The 19363-nt window shown below is 35.7% G+C and overlaps 1 protein-coding gene and 1 pseudogene across 3 annotated transcripts in view; one reads left to right on the forward strand and one right to left on the reverse strand.

Annotated features, from left to right (window-relative positions):
- ARFGEF1 (ADP ribosylation factor guanine nucleotide exchange factor 1) overlaps nucleotides 1-19363 on the forward strand; it is a 148644-nt gene that overhangs the window by 58037 nt on the left and 71244 nt on the right. For 2 of the 3 annotated variants that reach the window (XM_053208616.1, XM_027042773.2), the window contains exons 6-7: nucleotides 5465-5741; nucleotides 9123-9233. In XM_053208616.1, coding sequence (XP_053064591.1) covers nucleotides 5465-5741; nucleotides 9123-9233 — 388 coding nt within the window. Of the gene's footprint in view, nucleotides 1-5464; nucleotides 5742-9122; nucleotides 9234-10034; nucleotides 10133-19363 lie in introns of those variants that run through there. The other variant, XM_027042775.2, reaches the window with a different exon arrangement.
- LOC106971273 (60S ribosomal protein L26-like) lies at nucleotides 17629-18232 on the reverse strand (annotated as a pseudogene).

Raw genomic sequence — 19363 nt, forward strand, 5'->3', positions numbered from 1 at the left:
GTTAATTCCTTTATATGATTAAATTAATTTATTATTGCTTGTTTTTCCTTTTCTTGGTTAGTTTTAATTGCGTATTTCTTGAGTATGTTAAACAGGACTATGATTTAACACAGCTACACAAAAGGTATACTCAGAGGACTACTCCTTCTTCATCCCTCTGACTCCATTCTTCTTCCCCCTTCTTCCTGCCCCTTGGATGTTGCTAATCTCTTTTGTTTCTAGTTTATCCGTCCTGCATTTATGTAACACAAATGAGCAGATATATGTATGATTTCACATATCCTCTTTCTTACATGAGAGGTAGCATACTATAGTAGTTACGTATCACTGCATAACAAATTACCCCAAACTTCAGCTGCTTAAAACTTAACCATTTAGCTGCTTATCTCTCAGAGTTTCTGAAAGGCCAGAATACAGTAGTGGCTTAGCTGGGTGGGTGTGGTTTGGGTTCCACATGAAGTTGTAGTTCCCTGCATGGATCACAGTGTGATCTGGTGCTGCAGTCATTTAAAGGTTTCATTGGGCTAGAGAAGACACTTCCAGTCTTACTCATTTGGCTTTGGTGAAAGGTCTCAGTTCTTTACTGCCTGTTGTCTGGAAAGGCCTGAGTTTTGTGTGGATCTCATAGGGATGCGCACAGCATGGCAGCTGGCTATCTCCAGGGAAGATGATCAGACAGCAACAAAACAGAAGCTACAGTGTCTACTTTATGATCAGAAGTGGGTACCCAGACCATCCCTGGTACAATGTGGGAGTGGACTTTGCAAGGAAGTGAAATCAAAAGGAGAAATCATTGGTGACCATCTTAAAGGCTGGCTACCACACATACTATACATCTTTCTTAGTACTTTGCTCTTTTCACTTAGAAGTATGTCCTGGAAATCATTCCATATTACTTTTTAGAGATCATCTTTTTTGTAGGTGTATGGTACTCTGAGATGTGCTGTAGTCTATTCAGTCACTCTTCTACATATTGACATTGGATCCTTTCTAGTATTTTGAAACTACAAATAGTAGTTGTACTGCTTTTTTTAAAGAAATGAATGCATATAATCTTTTATCACTTTTTAATGGCAGAAACATGAGAAAAGTTTTATTGGTTTGACTTGTTCAACAAGTTTTTTTTTTAATAATTTATTTTTTAATTTACATCCATGTTAGTTAGCATATAATGCAACAGTGATTTCAGGAGTGGATTCCTTAAGCCCCTTACCCATTTAGCCCATTCCTCTCCCACAACCCCTCCAGCAACCCTCTGTTTCTTCTCTATATTTAAGTCTCTTATGTTTTGTCCCCTCCCTATTTTTATATAATTTTTGCTTCCCTTTCCTTATGTTCATCTGTTGTGTTTCTTAAATTCCCATGAGTGAAGTCATATGATATTTGTCTTTCTCTGACTAATTTCACCTAGCATAATATCCTCTAGTTCCATCCACATAGTTGCAAATGGCAAGATTTCATTCTTTTTGATTGCCTAGTAATACTCCATTGTGTGTGTGTGTGTGTGTGTGTGTGTGTGTGTATATGTGTGTGTGTGTGTGTGTACACACACACATACACACCACATCTTCTTTATCCATTCATCCATCAATGGACATTTGGGCTCTTTCCATCCTTTGGCTATTGTTGATAGTGCTGCTATAAAAATTGGTGTGCATGTGCCCCTTTGAAACAGCACACCTGTATCCCTTGGATAAATACCTAGTAGTGCAGTTGCTGGGTCATAGGGTACTTCTATTTTTAATTTCTTTAGGAACCTCCATACTGTTTTCCAGAGGGGCTGCACCAGTTTGCCTTGCCACCAGCAGTGCAAAAGAGATCCTCTTTCTCTGCATCCTCACCAATAACTGTTGTTGCCTGAGTTGTTAATGTTACCCATTCTGACAGGTGTGAGGTGGTATCTCATTGTGGTTTTGGTTTGTATTTCCTGGATGATGAGTGATGTTGAACATTTTTTCATGTGTCGGTTGGCCATCTGGATGTCTTCTTTGGAGAAGTGTCTATTCATGTCTTTTGCCCATGTCTTCACTGGATTGTTTTTTGGGTATTGAGTTTGGTAAGTTCTTTATAGATTTTGGATACTAACCCTTGATCTGATGTCATTTGCAAATATCTTCTCCCATTCCTTCGGTTGCCTTTTAGTTTTGCTGATTGTTTCCTTTGCTGTGCAGAAGATTTTTATCTTGATGAGGTCCCAATAGTTCATTTTTGCTTTGGTTTCCCTTGCCTCTGGAGATGTGTTGAGTAAGAAGTTGCTGCAGCTTAGGTCAGCGAGGTTTTTGCCTGTTCTCTAGGATTTTGATGGCTTCCTGTCTTAAGTTTAGGTCTTTAATTCATTTTGAGTTTTTTTTGTGTATGGTGTAAGAAAGTGGTCCAGGTTCATTCTTCTGCATGTTGCTGTCCAGTTTTCCTAGCACCACTTGCTGAAGAGACTGTCTTTATTCCATTGGATATTCTTTCCTGCTTTGTCAAAGATTAGTTGGCCATACCTTTATGGGTCCATTTTTGGGTTCTCTGTTCTGTTCTATTGATCTGAGTGTCTGTTTTTGTGCCAGTACCATACTGTCTTGATGATTACAGCCTTGTAATACATCTTGAAGTCTGGGATTGTGATGCCTCCAGCTTTGGTTATCCCTTTCTTCCTTCCTTCCTTCCTTTCTTTTTAATTAATATAATTTATTGTCAAATTGGCTTCCATACAACACCCAGTGCTCATCCCAACAAGTGCCCTCCTCAATGCCCATCACCCACTTTCCCGTCACCCCCACCCCCCATCAACCCTCGGTTTGTTCTCTGTATTTAAGGGTCTCTTATGGTTTGCCTCCCTCTCTCTCTGTTTGTAACTATTTTTCCCCCTCCCTTCCCCCGTGGTCATCTGTTAAGTTTCTCAAGATCCACATATGAGTGAAAACATATAATATCTGTCTTTCTCTGACTGACTTATTTCACTTAGCATAATACCCTCCAGTTCCATCCATCCTGCTGCAAATGGCAGGATGTCATTCTTTCTCATTGCCAAGTAGTATTCCATTGTATATATCATTTGGTTTTCTTTTTCAAGATTGCTTTGGCTATTCGGGGTCTACTCTGGTTCCATACAAATTTTAAGATTGTTTGTTCTAGCTCTGTGAAGAATGCTGGTGTTATTTTGATAGGGATTGCAACAAGTTTTTATTATATTACTTATGTTCCTAGCACTGTTCTCAGTTTCAGTTGTAGTGATGGGCAAAACCAACTTGACTACTACCTTGAAAGATCTTAAAAACTGTGGGGCATAGAAGGGAAAGATGAACCTTAAACAGATAATCACACAAATAAATATATAACTGAATTTTGATAAAAGCTGTGAATATGTTTCATGTCATGAAGGGTATTTAGTTCTGTGCTATGTAAAATTATAGAAAAAAAAGACAGGAGAGAGAAAGAAAAAAAAGTGGGGAGCAGACTGATTTAACTTGAACATTTGCTAAAATATTGTAAGCTAGAAGTCTAATTCACTTACATATACCATTAATAACCTTTCCCTTCCTCCTACTCATATAAAACTTTCTATAAAATGTTTAGGTCTAAAATATTTTCAAAGGAGAAAATGCTAATTTCTTTCTATAGAACAGTGTTTTTTTGCCCCTGAGGCCACACTTGAGGCTCTTGATTATCATGACTGGGACGGGGAGGCTGTTACTGGCACATAGCAGGTAGAGGCTAGGGACATTGCTAAACACCCTGCAGTATACCACACAGTACCCCTCCACAACAAAAACTATCTCACCTAAAATGTCAATAGTACTGATGTTGAGAAACCCATCTAGAAACTAGGGAAGTGTGTAGAAAATGTTTAAAGGTTTATTTTCATGCAATAACATTGCTTTTTTTTTTTTTAAGGATATTTCTAGAGTTATAGAAATGCTAGAATAAATAGAACTAGAATTGGACACCATGCCTGTAGGTGATTCCAAAGCATGTGCTTGTTCCACTAAACCACATTGCCTATCTGTTGAAGCTTAGCCTGAGGGTGGGATTGGATTGCAAGGCATAGGTTCTTCACTGCTACTTTGGAGATTGACTTTCTCCTGAATGGGCTAAAGTATCAGTCTGAAAATTCTGTTCTGATTCCAGCTGTGCAAATAGTCATGTGCATCATTTTCTTTATCTGTAAAACATGGATTTAGACATGTTTATTATAAGGAATTTTGGCATTGGCACTTTGGGCATTAAAATCTTTTAGTTTAAATATATTTTATACATTCATATAATTCTGGTGTTTCCACATAAAATGGAATATTACTAAGAAATATGAAATGTTCTTACTTGACAGTATTTACCATTATGGAAATTAATTCTGTGAGAATCATTCTTTTTTCATATATATATAAAATTTATTTATTTATCGAGAGAGAGACAGAGAGTGTGCACAAACTGGGGAGGGGCAGCAGAGAGAGAGGGAGAGAGACTCTCAAGCAGGCTGCATGTTGTCAGTGCAGAGCCCAGCTGAGAGGGCTCGAACTCCTGAACTCTGAGATCAAGACCTGAGCCAAAATCAAGAGTTGGATGCTGAACTGACAGCCATCGAAGCATCCTGTGAGAATCATTCTTATTCTTCAGTTATGAGGACCAAAAGAGTTGTATTTGAAAGCAGTAAAGTGCTAAAAAATGAAACTCTGTGATTCTGTTTGTTACTGGTTTAGCATCTTACAAGTAAGCCAGTTTTACAGGTGGTATTCTATATATAATAATGACAGGTCTCTTAAACATTTGTTGATATGATTTTTTCATCCTTATTAAGATGACTGGACAGAGACATTTAAGTACTCATTGTGATTTTATTTATTGTATGTAATTTTATTATTTTTATTTAAATGACATTTGACAATGTGACATAAGAACATGTTACAGAAGAGTATACACTGAAAATTCCCTCTGACCCTTGTTTCTAATTTGGTCATTTCCTAACCCCCCCCCCCATAAGTAACCATTATCATTGACTATTTTCTTGTGTATCTAGATTTCATTTGTTTATGTATGTATAAGTAAAATGAGTGTGTGTTTTATTTCCCCATTCACTTTTTCCCTCCCTTAGTGAAATTTTGATTTTAGGAAAATCCACTGTTTGCATTAATCCAATTATTATTCTGAGACTATTAAAATTTATTTCAGTTTTGTAAATTTTGCTTAGGTTATACAGTCACATGATTCAAACACCAAAAATAGTGAAGAGAAGATATGTACTGAAAGACTTTATCTCTGTTTTTATGTACCAATTTCCGTCCCTCTAAGAAGTAACCACTGTTACTTGTTCTTGTGTGTTTTTAGTATATTTTATGTTCTTTGCTTCTGATGGACTACAATTTCTAATCCCAGAGACAAAATGACACCTTTATATAAAGGATTTATAGTTGAGCATAACATTATCCTTCCAAATTTTAAACAACTTATTTTACTAATATGGGAAATTATTTCTTTCCAGTTGCAGGAAGCCAAACAAATGGAAAAAGAAAGGCATCGGCAGCATCATCATCTGTTGCAGTCTCCAGTAAGCCATCATGAGCCTGAATCACCTCAACTTAGATATTTGCCACCTCAAACTGTTGATCATATGACCCAAGAACATGAAGGGGACCTTGATTCCCATACAAATGATGTGGATAAAAGCCTTCAGGATGACACAGAACCTGAAAATGGATCTGATATTTCCAGTGCAGAAAATGAACAGACTGAAGCTGATCAGGCAACTGCAGCTGAAAGTAATCTTTTTGAGAAGGGGTTGTGGGACATGTTAAGGGAAGAGTGTAGGCATGCATGTTTGGGAAAGAAATGTGGAAAGGGTAATGTGATTTAATGGATAGCAGACACATGGTGGTTAGTTGTGGATGTTTTCCATCCTAGGTAGTGAATTTAGTTGACTTCAAAATACAGGATATCTATTAATACTATGCATTCACTGGCATCTCATGAACAGTACAATTTACAGACTTGTTTTGGAGAAGGTACATGTTACCAAAGGGGGTCTTGAATGTTTGTTACCATGTCATATAGGAACTTCACTTTTCTTAAAAGTTTCACAACAAACAAAAGATCTGTTTATAAGATTTTCTGGAATGTGACTGCAAGTTTTAGGGCATCAATGTGTTACTGGTTCAGAAAATACTATTGTCTAAAAGTACTGAAATTAAGTATAAAAATAGAGTAACCACCTAACATACAAAAATATTTTTATATCCTGATGTATAGTAAGCCCTAAAATTGAGATGTTCTCTGATAGTATTTTTCTGAGTAAATTTATTTGTAAGAGAAAGGTTAGAAGGGGTACCTGGATGGCTCAGTCAATTGAGCATCCAACTCTTGATTTTGGCCCAGGTCATGATCTCCTGATTTGTGAGCTCTAGCCCTGTGTCAGGCTCCACACTGATAGCACAGAGCCTGCTTGGAATACTCTCTCCTCTCTTTCTACCCGCCCCCCCCCCCCCCCCCCCCCGCCCCAACTCATGTGCATTCTCGGTCTCTTAAAATAAGTATTTTTTAAAAAAGAAAAGGGTTGCAAGATTACAAAAATTAAATTACATTTATTTATTTTACTAATTTGTTTCTCTAAAAATAATCACATGAAGTCATTTTTTTTTTTCCTCCCAGACATTATTTTCAGCTTTAGCTAGTTTATAAAACTGCTAGGGAGTTTTGTTGTTCCCTTTGTTTCTTATTAACTTCCATCAAAAAATGATGGAAATTCTGTTGCCTGTTTACTATGTTTGCATGGAAGTAGGATGGTTAGGTCTTAGTTACAGTTCATCTGAATTCTGTATTTTTCTTTGAGAAAGGACTTCTGTAATATATTTTCAGCCGTTGATTTTTTTCTACCACATCTTTTTTATAATGTAATAGTGGGATGAACATCAGCAGTGGCATGATTAGATGCCTTTTTAATGCTTTTAATAGTGCTTTACTCTTTATTTTAAAAGGGGTAACTTTGGGGTGCCTGGGTGACTTAGTTAAGCGTACAACTCTGGATTTCGGCTCAGGTTGTGATCTCACGGTTTGTGAGATCAAGCCTCACATTGGGCTCTTGGCTGACAGCATGGAGCCTCCTTGGGATTTTCTCTTTTCCCGTTCCTTCCCCCCTCCCTCCCTGCCTCTCTCTCTCTCTCTCTCTCAAAATAAACAAACGTTTTTTAAAAAGGGATAATTTTGATAAATCTAAGCATTCACAGTACCCAAGCTAATAGTAAATCTATGCTGCTTATATGATTTACATTTTTCTAGCCAGCTCTTGCCAGATTTCACCTACTTTTACTGTGAGTTTGTAAGAGGCTGATTCAAAGGACTGATCTCTAATAAAGCTGGGACTTTATTTCTTCATTTCTTCATGCATTCAGCAAATATTTATTTAGCATACTGTATCCTAGGCACTATGTGGCACTTGAGGTTAAAAAGCTGATAGAGATAAAGACATTGTTCTAAGGGTGCCCATGGTTTGCCTGGATGGTCAGGCATATATAAATGAGGTATAATGTGATAAGTATCCTGAAAGTGACCTGCACAAGGTAATTCTGAGAAGAGTTAAACAATACCTTTATAGAGAAAGTAATGATGTTTTGGTTGAATCTTGGTGGATAGGAGTTGAAATTGGCTGGCTAGAAAATTTAAGAAATTTTATGACAGAAAAAGTAACATGGGCTGAGACTCAAGGAATGGAAGCATCTACTGTGTGCAAGTCACCTTGTAGGATACAGAATTATAAATAAGACATAATTTGCTGTGGTAGAGTCATGATTATTTTGGCCCTGTAGGTGTTTTTCTCCCAACAGCTGATAAAAATGAAAATTCTGCCTGAGAACCATTGATTAAGAGAGCTCTAGAGTTTGCTTTGAATTACATCTCTGTCACTTATTAGTTATGTGACTTTGGACATAATAGTTAACTTCGCTAATGATTTCCTATGTGTAATAAATACCGCTATTTCTGTCAGATAATTTGAGAACTGACTCATGATTCACTATTTTGTACACATATTAGTGACTGTATATTTAGTTTTGTTGAAACTAACTTTCAGACTCTAGATAATTTTAGGCAGCTAGAGGACAGAAATACAAAGCTTAAGGGTGGCAGAAAAATTATCTGTCAAAACATCTTATATGTTTTTACTCCACCGAAGAATCTTGTGTTATTACTATATTTAGATTTTTTATAAAATAAGTGTACTGATTGGTATGCTTCTTTATCAGATTTCCCGTTGTGGCATTCAGTATTCTGTAGAGTGTAGCAAACAGTAGATTAGGAGCAGTGAACAATAGGGAGGACAGGTTTCTGGAGGGCAGTGTGAGTTGGGATGAGGGTGTTAGCACTATCAGCTAATGTGCAGTCTGATGCTGTTTGGAGTAGGGCAGAACAGGGTCCTTGATCCCAAAGTGTCCGAAAATGTTAAGTGAGCCTTCCTGAGGTATTTGCAACATTTCAAAACAGCCAGTAGAAATCCTATTTTTATCTGCAAGCTAACTCTGGAATGTCAAGGTTTATCAGTTTCTCTTAAGCTGTTCAGAAGTTCTCTTGGGCATATATGTCTGTTTGATTGTTAAATTGGAGAATGAATCCTTTTTTATTTATTAAATTTAGTTTTACATTGGGTATATAGATTGGTTTGGGGAAGAAACAGTAAGGAAGGGCTGGAATGCACTGTTGGAGGCCCACATGGCCCTGTCTCTTTGTCTTCAGAGACTTCACAAATACAAAGGCACATTATTGATAAACGGAATTGATCAATGCAGGCTTTAGTTACATTTAACATATTACTTGATAAGTATGTCAGACATGTTAGAAATCTTTCATTCAAAATACTTTAAATGTTTAGCTTCTGAAGGAATAATCTAGAAAATTTGCTTAAGTTGAATGATCATTTAATAGTTTGTCAAATGAATCATTTTTGAAATTGACTTAAATTTATAAAATATTGTAAATTTGGTATAGTTATGAATTCTGAATGTTTAACTTGTAATTAATTTACTTCTAGTTTCATGTTATCCATTGGATTTTCTTTTATTCTTAATTGTTTAGCAAAGTTTTTAATTTTAAATGTTTGGTAAAAGTTTCCAAAAAATTCAAATAATGTTTTCTTGGATTTTTATTTTTTAAAGCATTATCTAAAAATGACATATTATATGATGGAGAAAACCATGACTGTGAGGAAAAGCCACAAGACATTGTACAGAGCATTGTAGAAGAAATGGTGAACATCGTTGTTGGAGGTAGTGTGTTTCACTCAAAATTAGTTTATTCTTTGATATTTCATCTAACTATGGAGACTATTTATATGTGGAACAAAAAGGGCAAATATATAAGCTCTTTCTCAAATTAGAGTGTGTGTATAGAAAAAAATATTTAAATGTTTTTAATTATCAAAGAATTAACTCTCTCTTTTTCTCTAGGTTCAGTTACAGTCTTTTATAATAATCCGTTACTCCCCCTCCCCATTGAGAAAAAGTTGATGCCATTTCATTGCTTTGTTTTTGTGTTTTGATGGTAGAGATATATTCTTTATACTCCTAAATGCATGAAACTTGATAACGAAAATATTTAAATTGATTCAGTTTTGAGTATTTCATGTCTTTTTTTGAAAAAAATTAGGCTTTCTTATACCTTTATTGTCACAACCAAGGTATAATTGATACAGGGGCAGGTCATATCTTATGGATATATCTTTGTAATACTATAAAGATGTTTTATTACAGTTTGTTAGGATTTTATCTCCCATTTTCCATAAATAATATTATTTATAGATAGGATTAGATTTGAGACTAATCCACTGAAGCTTATTTAATTCATGGTATCTTGCCCAGGACTAAGCATAGAACCTTGCTACGTATACTTCTACATATATGATTAAATGTATGTACAGTATGGCTCTTGAATGAGAAGAATACTGTTTCAGCCATACTAACTCCCTTTTATATTACCATTCTTTCTAAGAATATCTTTTCTCCTTTAATGAAACACTAGAACCAGGCATTCATCTGATTGCCTTCTTGTTTTTTCATCTTTTCATTCAGCAAATACTAAGGAAGTACGTACAGTTGTGTGGCACTGTAGGAGGATACAAAAGTTAATCCAAGATAGACCATGCTCTGGAAGAAGGGGGTTCTGGAATGTATGTATGTAAGACTAATACAAGGTATAAAGTGATAAGTGCCGTTAGAAAGAAATAGCTAACATCCTATTAAAATTTTGTAAAAAGTGATTATTTCTAAAATGATCCGGGAGGACTTCATGTAGGTGATGACACTTGAACTTAGACTATATGGATTCACACAAGTTTGGGGAATGGTATTTGATGTATTGGAAACTCTGTTAGTTCAGATTTAGAGGAGAGGATGGTTTGGGAATTGGCAGGTGGTAGTTTGGCTGAAGTATAGAGTATGTGATGTCATACAATAGAAACTAAGGTTAAAGAGATTTTTTTTTAATGTTTATTTATTTTTGAGAGAGCGTGTGAGCTGGGCAGAGGGGCTGGGGGGAGGGGAGGTGCAGAGAGACAGGGAGACACAGAATCTGAGGCAGGCTCCAGGCTTTGAGCTGTTAGTGCAGAGCCCGATGCAGAGCTTGAACTCATAAACACCATGAGTTCATGACCTGAGCTCAAGTCAGATGCTCAACTGACTGAACCACCCAGGCGGTCCTCTTTGTTTTTTTTTAAGGGGGGCAGGGAAGAGAGGGAGAGGGAGAACTTTAAGTAGGCTCTGCTCTGTCAGCACATAGCCTGAGTGGCTGTGGGGCTCAAACTTGGAACCATGAGATCATGACCTGAGCTGAAATCAAGATTTGGACACTTAACTGACTGAGCCACCCAGGCACCCCTAAGGTTAAAGAAATCTTAAGCTTACTAATTTAAAGTTTAGGATTTTAGACTTTATTCTATCACAAAATGAGTTACCATTATGAATTTTTTTAATTAATAGATGGAATGATTAGAATTATTCTGTTAGAAGAAGGAAGTGCGGAAGTAGAAAGTACAATAGGAGACCAGTGCTGTAATGGAATCCTCAGCAGGACAGAAACAGTGGAAATGAAGAAAATGTGAATGAGAAGTGAGATATCGAATGTTGAATCAAGTAGGCTTTGCAACTGGGGTGCCTGGGTGGCTCAAGTTGGTTACTTGTCCAACTGTTGATCTCAGCTCAGGTCATGATCTTATGGTTCGTGGGATTGAGCCCTGCGTCAGACTCTGCATTGACAGCGCAGAGCCTGCTTGGGATTCATTCGTTCATTCATTCAATCTCTCTCTCTCTCTCTCTCTCTCTCTTTTTCTCTTTCTCTGTCTTCCCCTCCCCTGCTGGCTCTCTCTCAATATAAATAAATAAACTTAAAAAAATCATTAAAAAAAAAGACCTTGCAACTGATTAAATACCTTGCTGAAAAAGAAATTATAAGGTATGTCAAAGACCCCAAGAATATCTCAAGGTTTTGTGATTTACTAGAGGGACTCATAGGACTCATCATATAATTATACTCACCACTAAAATTTTTACCATGTAAGAGTACGATACAAAATCATCAGAGGGAAAAGACATGTGGGGCAATGTCTGAAGGAAATCAGGTGCATACTTCCAAGAGCCCTCTCCCTGTACAAGTCACACAGGAAGCGCTTAATTCCTCCATATCAGATTGTAGGTGTTGGCTACCAGAGTAGCTCATTAGACTAAGTGCCCAAAGTTTTATTGGCACCCTCTACTTGCATGTACCCAAATTTCAGATTTCCAGAAGGAAAGCTGTATTTAGCATAAACCACATTATTTGTACAGTTTAGGCACAGTAAGCCACTCTTAACTAGTTCTGGGAATAGTGCAAACCCTTCCAAAATGTAGTTCCAGGTCCCAGCCAAGGACCAACCTTGCAAGGAGGCCTTTCTAAGGATAGGCAGTCTTGGGCCTGCTATGTTAACTCATCTCTGCTTTGGTGGTATCCCAGTTTCTGAGTCTAAATGGGTAGGTGGATGGTTGTGGAATTGGTAGAATTAAATTATGTTGGAGGAAAAGTTGGCTTGGGAGAAAAAATTACTAATTTTTTAGTGCACCATCCATGTGGAAATTTTATGATACACATAATAGAAATCTAGAAATCTGGCCTAAGATATCAAGACAGGTGCTATAGATGGGAGTCATTTTGTTATAAATTAGTAGTTAAAGCCATAAAATCATTGAATGGGCAAGTATAGAGACTAAACAAGAGGCCATGCTCCTGGGAAGTCTGAATTTAAAAACAAAAACCCTTGTAAACTTACAGTCAGGGAAGAAAGAGCATTATGTGCCCATGCATTCTTTAGAAGTTTAGTAATACATGTTAGGGGATGGCGAATTATGTCTCATGAGCTAAATTTAGCCCATTGCCTATTTTTGTAAATATTGCTTTTTTAGAACACATGCTTATTTATGTATTGCCTACAGTGGCTGTCTTTGCACCACGGACCATATGGCCTGCAAAGCCTAAAATGTTTACTAACTGGCCCTTTGCAAAAAACTCTTTACCAGTCTTGAATACATATCAATACAGAGTGTGAAGTGAAATTTCTTTGATTTTTCTGCAACTTTTTACTTAGAACATTTTCATACCTAGAGAAAAATCCAAAGAACAGTGCAATGAACACCTGTATGCCCTTTCTCTGGATTCAGTAGTTGTTAAAAATTTTGATACATTCATTTTATGTGTGTTTAAATAGACCTACACACATACGTGTATGTAAATGTGTGTGTTTTGCTTGCCTTTGCTGAACCATTTAAAGATGGGTTATATATATCCTGATGCTTTACTCTGTTACTTCAGCATATCTTTTCTAAGAATAAAGGCATTCTCATACATAACCATAATTCGTTTTCACACCTAAGAAAATTAACACTATTTCAAGGATATCTAATATAAATACTACATTTTATAATGTTCCCAAATTCCCAAATCGTCTCTCTTATATCCTTTTTTTCCTTTTCCTTTTTAAGTACAGGGCCCAATCTGGGTACACTCACTGCATTTGATTGTGTCTCTTTGGTCTCATTAGTTTAGAACAAGTTCTCTTGTCTTTCCCCCCATCTTTCATAACACTTACCTTTTGTTAAAGAGTATGAAATTGTCTTGTCGAATGTTACATATTTTGAGTTGATAGGGCAGTTTCCTGATTTAGAGTAAATGTATTTGGCAAGAATACTGCATAGGTAATGTTGGTACTTCTTATTACATCATGTTATGTTAATTGATAAATAACAAGTTACCCATATTAGTGATGATGTTTGATCACTTGGTTAATGATGAGCACTAGGTCTCTTCATTGTAAGGGAGCATTTTTCCCTTTATAACTATAGTTGACCATTCAATAATGAACTGCATGAGTGTACTATATGTGGATTTTTCCCCATAAATACAGTACTATGAATGTATTTTTCTTCTTCTTTTTTTAATGTTTATTTTTGAGAGAGAGGGAACAAGCAGGGGAGGGGCAGAGAGAGAGAGAGAGAGAGAGAAGATCCTAAGTGGGCTCTGCACTGACAGCACAGAGCCTGATGGAGGGCTTGAACTCACAAACCGTGAGATGATGACCTGAGCTGAAGTCGGACACTCAGCCAGGTACCCCATCTTTCTTTTTGAAGTGGGCTTCATACCCAGTGCGAGCCTTGAACTCACGACCCTGAGATCAAGACCTGAGCTGAGTTGAAGAGTCCAGCACCTACTCAGCCACCCAGGCGCCTTTGTATTTTCTCTTTCTTAATGATTTTCTTTATATTTTTTCTAGTTTACTTGATTGTAAGAATACAATATATAATACATGTAATATACAAAATATGTGTTTATCGACTGTTTATGTTATCAGTAAGACTTCTGGGCAACAGAGGCTATTAGTAGTTAAGTTTTGTGAAGTCATAAGTTATATGTGGCTTTTTAACTATTTGAGGGGTCAGCACTCCTAATCCCTGTGTTGTTCAAGGGTCAACTGAAAGAAATAATTTGAGAGTGATAGGTTGAGGTCATATGAGGATCCATCCACTTAGTGGTTTTAGCATCCGTTGATGATCCTTGACTTCTTTAGATACTACATTGGTTGCCAAATAGTGATTTCATGATTCTAACATTAATTGACACTTTTCTATAGATAAGAGTGCTTCCCCTTAAAAAAAATAATACTGTGAACTCATGAATTCTTTTGTTATTCAGTGTATTATAATCATTTACCGTCATTATTCTTTGTTCCCGATTTGGCTAATAGGAATCCAGCTCCTGTGTCTTTGTGATGTGATTCCATTATCTTGGAGCACTTCTTGTTTTCTGGAGCAGTGAGATGTTTTAAGTTAAACGTTCAACTTCCTCTTGCCTCAGCCCTGGAATCAGTTAGTTCTTTAAGGAGTTTTTGTTCTTTTTAGTAGGCAATTGTATTTAGAGACTAGGTGTGCTAGTGAGGTGTCGTTACTTCCTGGCCTTTCTAGTGTACTGAGATAGATCTACAATCACAAATCATATTGATAGTTGTAGTTCACATCCAGTGCCACTAGGTTTCTCTTCATCTTCCTGCATTTCATATTTGTATCTCCCTTTTCCCAGCATTTCATATTTGTATCTCCCTTTTCCCACAGTAAAATCCCAGATTCTCAGCAACAGTATATCATTACCAGCAACAACTAATTTAAAGTTCAAAAAAAAAAAAATTACATATGTATTTAGTACATTTTCTACTAATGGTGAATAATAATACTATTTATAATTACAGAATTTACAGTAGTAAACTGTATTAACTGTTGATTTAATGTAATTTATTTTTGTTTTTATTTTTTATTTTAGAGAGAGAGAGAGAGAGCCAGCGGGAAGAGGAGCAGAGGGAGAGAGAGGGAATACTAAGCAGGGCTTGATTGATGCAGGGCTCAATCCCACAACCTGATTTTTGCAAAAACTTGACCTGAGCCAAATCAAGAGTCAGACACTCAACTGACTTAGCCACCCAGGCGCCCCTGTTTTGTTTTTATTTCATTGAAGATCCTATACATGATTCAAAGTCAAAATTATATAAAATATGACTCAAAGAATTCTTTTATCCATTCCTTCCTTTGCTGACATACCTTCCATAGGTAGCCACTTTCATTACCTTTTAGTTTATCCTTTATGTGTGTGTGTATTTCTCCCAGAGTAATAAGCAAGTATTCTGATTATTTCTCTTTGGCAAAACACTGTATGTCTCCTCCCTTTTTTTTTTTTGGTCCCCCTTTTTTTCGTTTAATATATTCTAGGAATCCTTCTATTTCAGTTGATAGAGATTTTCTTTCCTTATTTTTTTTGTCTCTTGACTCTATTACGTGGATGTATCATAGTTGATTTAACCAATCCACTACTGACAGGAACTTTGGTTGTTTCCAGTGCTTTCCTATTACAGATATTGCTGCAGTGAGTAGCCATATACATCTGTATTGTTTTGTATTTGTGGGGGTTTATCTTGAGGGAAGATTCATAGAAGTGAGATTACTGGGTCAGGTGGTAAATGAGTATGAAAATTAATTAGCTGTTGCTGAATATCCCTTCACAAGTGTTGCACCATTTTGCACTCTTACCAGCAATGTGTGAGAATTCCTTTTTATCCATAATTGCCAGTGGAATTTAAAGTTTTGTATTTTTGCCAACCTGTTAGGTGAGAACTCTTAGTTTATTTTTTTTAATTCTACTGCATTTAATATTCAGTGTTCTGTTAGTTTCAGGTATACAGTGTAGTGATTCAGCAATTCTGTACATTACTCAGGGCTCATCATAAGTGTACTCTTAATCTCCTTCACCTATTTCACCCATCCCCCACTTCCCCTTTGGTAACCTCCAGTACTCTATATTTAAATGGAGTCTGTTTATTTCTTTTTTTCTTTCTTCATTTGTTTTGTTTCTTAAAGTCCACATATGAGTGAAATCATATGATAATTGTCTTTCTCTCACTTATTTCACTTATCATTACACCCTCTAGATCCATCCATGTTGTTGCAAAAAGCAAGACTCCCTTCTTTTTATGGCTAAGTAATATTCCATCGTATAGGCATACCACATCTTCTTTATCCATTACTTAGTTGGGTTTTAATTTGCATTTCTGTATGAGTGAAATTAAATATATCCTATGTAAGGGCCATTGTATTTCTTTTTTTAGTGAATCATCTATTCATGTCTTCATTCTATCAGGTTTTCATCCTTCTGTTGTCCTTGATTTTTTTCCCTTAATTTTTAAGAATCCTTTTTACATTAGGATTCTGTGATATATTTTATGAATATTTTCTTTCAGTTTATTATTTTCCCAAGTCTTTTGACTTTGATACACTGCTCTGAAGAGCATTCTTGTTATAGATATCTTTTAGCACTTTAGGATACACTTCTAAAAAAAGGAATACTTTGATCAAAGTGTATGGGCATTTAAAATTTATATGTAATGCTGTTTATTATCACTTTGCTAGATGGATTATATCTTATTTTAATTTGTTTTTGATTACTTGTAGGGTCAAAACACAGGGAGCAGTCATTATTTTTGTAGGTTAAATGTTGGCAGTTTCATGGTCCAAATGAGTATCTATGGGTTATTTATACTTTTCTGAATTGCCTATTCATGACTTCTTAGCGATTTCCTTTCAGTTTTTTGGTTTCTCTGTTCTGATTTCAAGATTTATTCATATTAAGAAATGAACCCTTATTCAGTGTATTTTAAATATTTTTTTCTAGTCTTTGTTTTATTTTCATTTTGTTTAGCCTTTGCTTAGGTTACTGTTCTGAGCAGATATTTGACCACATAAAAAATTTAACAAATACTGCCTTTTTCTTTGTGAATTCTGTTTTTGTCTTGCTTAGAATGGATTTTACCACAAAACTACAGAAATAATCTGCTATACATTTTTCTAATACTTTTTTAATTTTTTGAATTCAGATCTTTAATTCATCTGAAATTAATTTTTCGTGTATAGTATGAGATTGCATAGCTAACCTATAGAATAATCCTTTCCCAATTAATTTGAAGTGCCAATTTTATCCTACATGATTCTGCTGGAGTTTTCTCTGTAGTAACATTGAGCTATTTATTTTTATTCAGTGTTGAATTGTTTAAAATATTTTAATTTTATAGTACATTTTAATCTTTGTAGTGCAAGTCCCCCATCCCCTTGCCAGTCAGTTTTTGTAAACATCTGTTAAGTGTATGCTACATAACTTTAGAGCCAATTCATTGAATTTAAAAAAAAGTTTATTAGTGATTGGAGTTATATTGTGTTCTTAACTTGGGGAGCTGCATCTTCTTTGTAGTATTGAACCTTCTTATCCAGACACAGAAGTTCATTCAGTCAAATCTTGTATGTCACTCAGTAAAATTTCATTGTTTTCTTTCTTTGGCTCCTTCACATTTCCTGTTAAATTATTTCTGTTTTTTGTTCTAGTTGTTTTAAACAAAAATTTTTTTTAATGTCATTTATTTTTTGAGGGAGGGAGGGAGGGAGACAGAACACAAGTGGGGGAGGGACAGAGACACACACACACACACACACACAGATGTGAAGCAGGCTCCAGGCTGTCAGCACAGAGCCCAACGTGAGGCTCGAATTCACAGACCATGAGATCATGACCTGAGCTGAAGTCAGATGCTTAACCGACTGAGCCACCCAGGCGCCCCTTTTTTGTTTTAGTTTTGATAGTATTTTGGATGAGTTTTTTCCCACACTTCCTAATTTATTTTTTTCATTTTAAGTTTATAAAGTCATATATAAGATTACTTTATTACTGCATCTTCTCAGTTGTTTCTTCCTTATATTTGCCCTTTTTCTTTCTTTCTTGGTGAGATTTGACTTTATGTTCAAGGATCTTTTTGTGGTCTTTGTCCTGTTTTAGTCTAGTGATAACCATCCTGCTAGGGTGAATGCCCATGTGGGCAGCTGTGCCATTTGTCTTCTGTCACTCTATTTGCTAAGTGTAGATGACGTATTTCTTCCCATACACCTGAGCTACTTTGCCAGTTTGCTGACCTCTGTTGTGTCCTCATACAGCCTGTACTTCCTCATCCTCTGGGTGTGTGTGGATCGAACTGTGTACTTCTGTGTCAGCTCTTTGGAAAGAGGAGAATCTCCCTGCAAATATGGGAAGGTGCATTGAAATGACTTTTACAGTTCTTGCTCTGGTCAGAAGTCACAAAGGGATTGAACTTCATTTTGACTGTTGGCACTTAAGCAATGGCCACAAACAATTCCCACTTCCTAATTTAATTGGAATATAGAAAAACCCTTGTTTTCCATATTTACCTCCTATTTATTCATCTTCTGAACTCTGATATTTTCTAAGCGTTTTTTTATTTGATAATCTTGGGTTTTCTTGGTGAAAAATATATTTTGTATTTTTTTCTTTTACAGTATTTATTCCTCATTTTTGTCCTTTTGTTTCTATTATATAACATTAGTTCGAGCCTCATTTTGTTTTTAACATTGCTGTATTTCACTAGTAGGTGTGATAATTGCTATTGTTTTTTGGAGGATACTCTGTCAAATTAAGTATATGAGTGTGTGTGTGCGCGTGCGCGTCTGGGTGTGATTTTACTTTTTTTTTTTTCAAATCAGTCTTAACTTGAATTTTTTCATACCAGTGAAAAATACCAGACCAGCAATTATCAAACTTACTGATGAAATATAGCAATAATGTTAGAAACATCGCATCTGTCTCTTGTTTATATTTCTCCTAGTAATTTCAGTGGGATTTATCAAAGGAGAAGTTAATTTTTAATTGACTCTATTTACCATCTTGAAAACAAAAGTCTACACTTAATGTTTAGAGAACAGTTAGAGGAGAAAACAGAGAGAATAATAATATCTAACTCTATTAAGTACTTTCTGTATATCCCAAATGACTTTATTTGCTTTACTTACATTTATTCATTTAATCCTCCCCAAGCACTGGGATGTTTAGGTGCTGGTACTATTCTCTTTTTTACAATGAGAAAATTGAGAGATTTTAAGTTAACTTGTAGGAAGCAGTAAAATGAAGATTCCAACTCAAGGATGTCTGGCTTCAAAACCTGAAAATAAAATCATAGAATGTTTTTGATTTCTCTTGAGAAATATACTAGGAAGGGAAGAAGAAAAGTATCATCAGTGAATATTGATTATTCCTCTTAGAAATTTAATAAAAAGGAGAAAAATGGGCAGTAGCAGAGGTATAGCAAGAGTTAAAGGAAGATTTTTTTCCAGTGAGAAGATTAGAGTATGTTAAGTAATGAGGAAGATTCAGTCATATACATGAAAATGTAATGTTAAAAGAGAATACTTGGGGAGGGAAGACACAAATGAATGCAAGAAGAGATGAATTTGAGGGTGAATGAATAGTTCACTTTAGAAATTCAAAGGAATATTTTTTC

The sequence above is a fragment of the Acinonyx jubatus genome, chromosome F2 (genome assembly GCF_027475565.1).
Source record: "Acinonyx jubatus isolate Ajub_Pintada_27869175 chromosome F2, VMU_Ajub_asm_v1.0, whole genome shotgun sequence".
Taxonomy (NCBI): Eukaryota; Metazoa; Chordata; class Mammalia; order Carnivora; family Felidae; genus Acinonyx; species Acinonyx jubatus.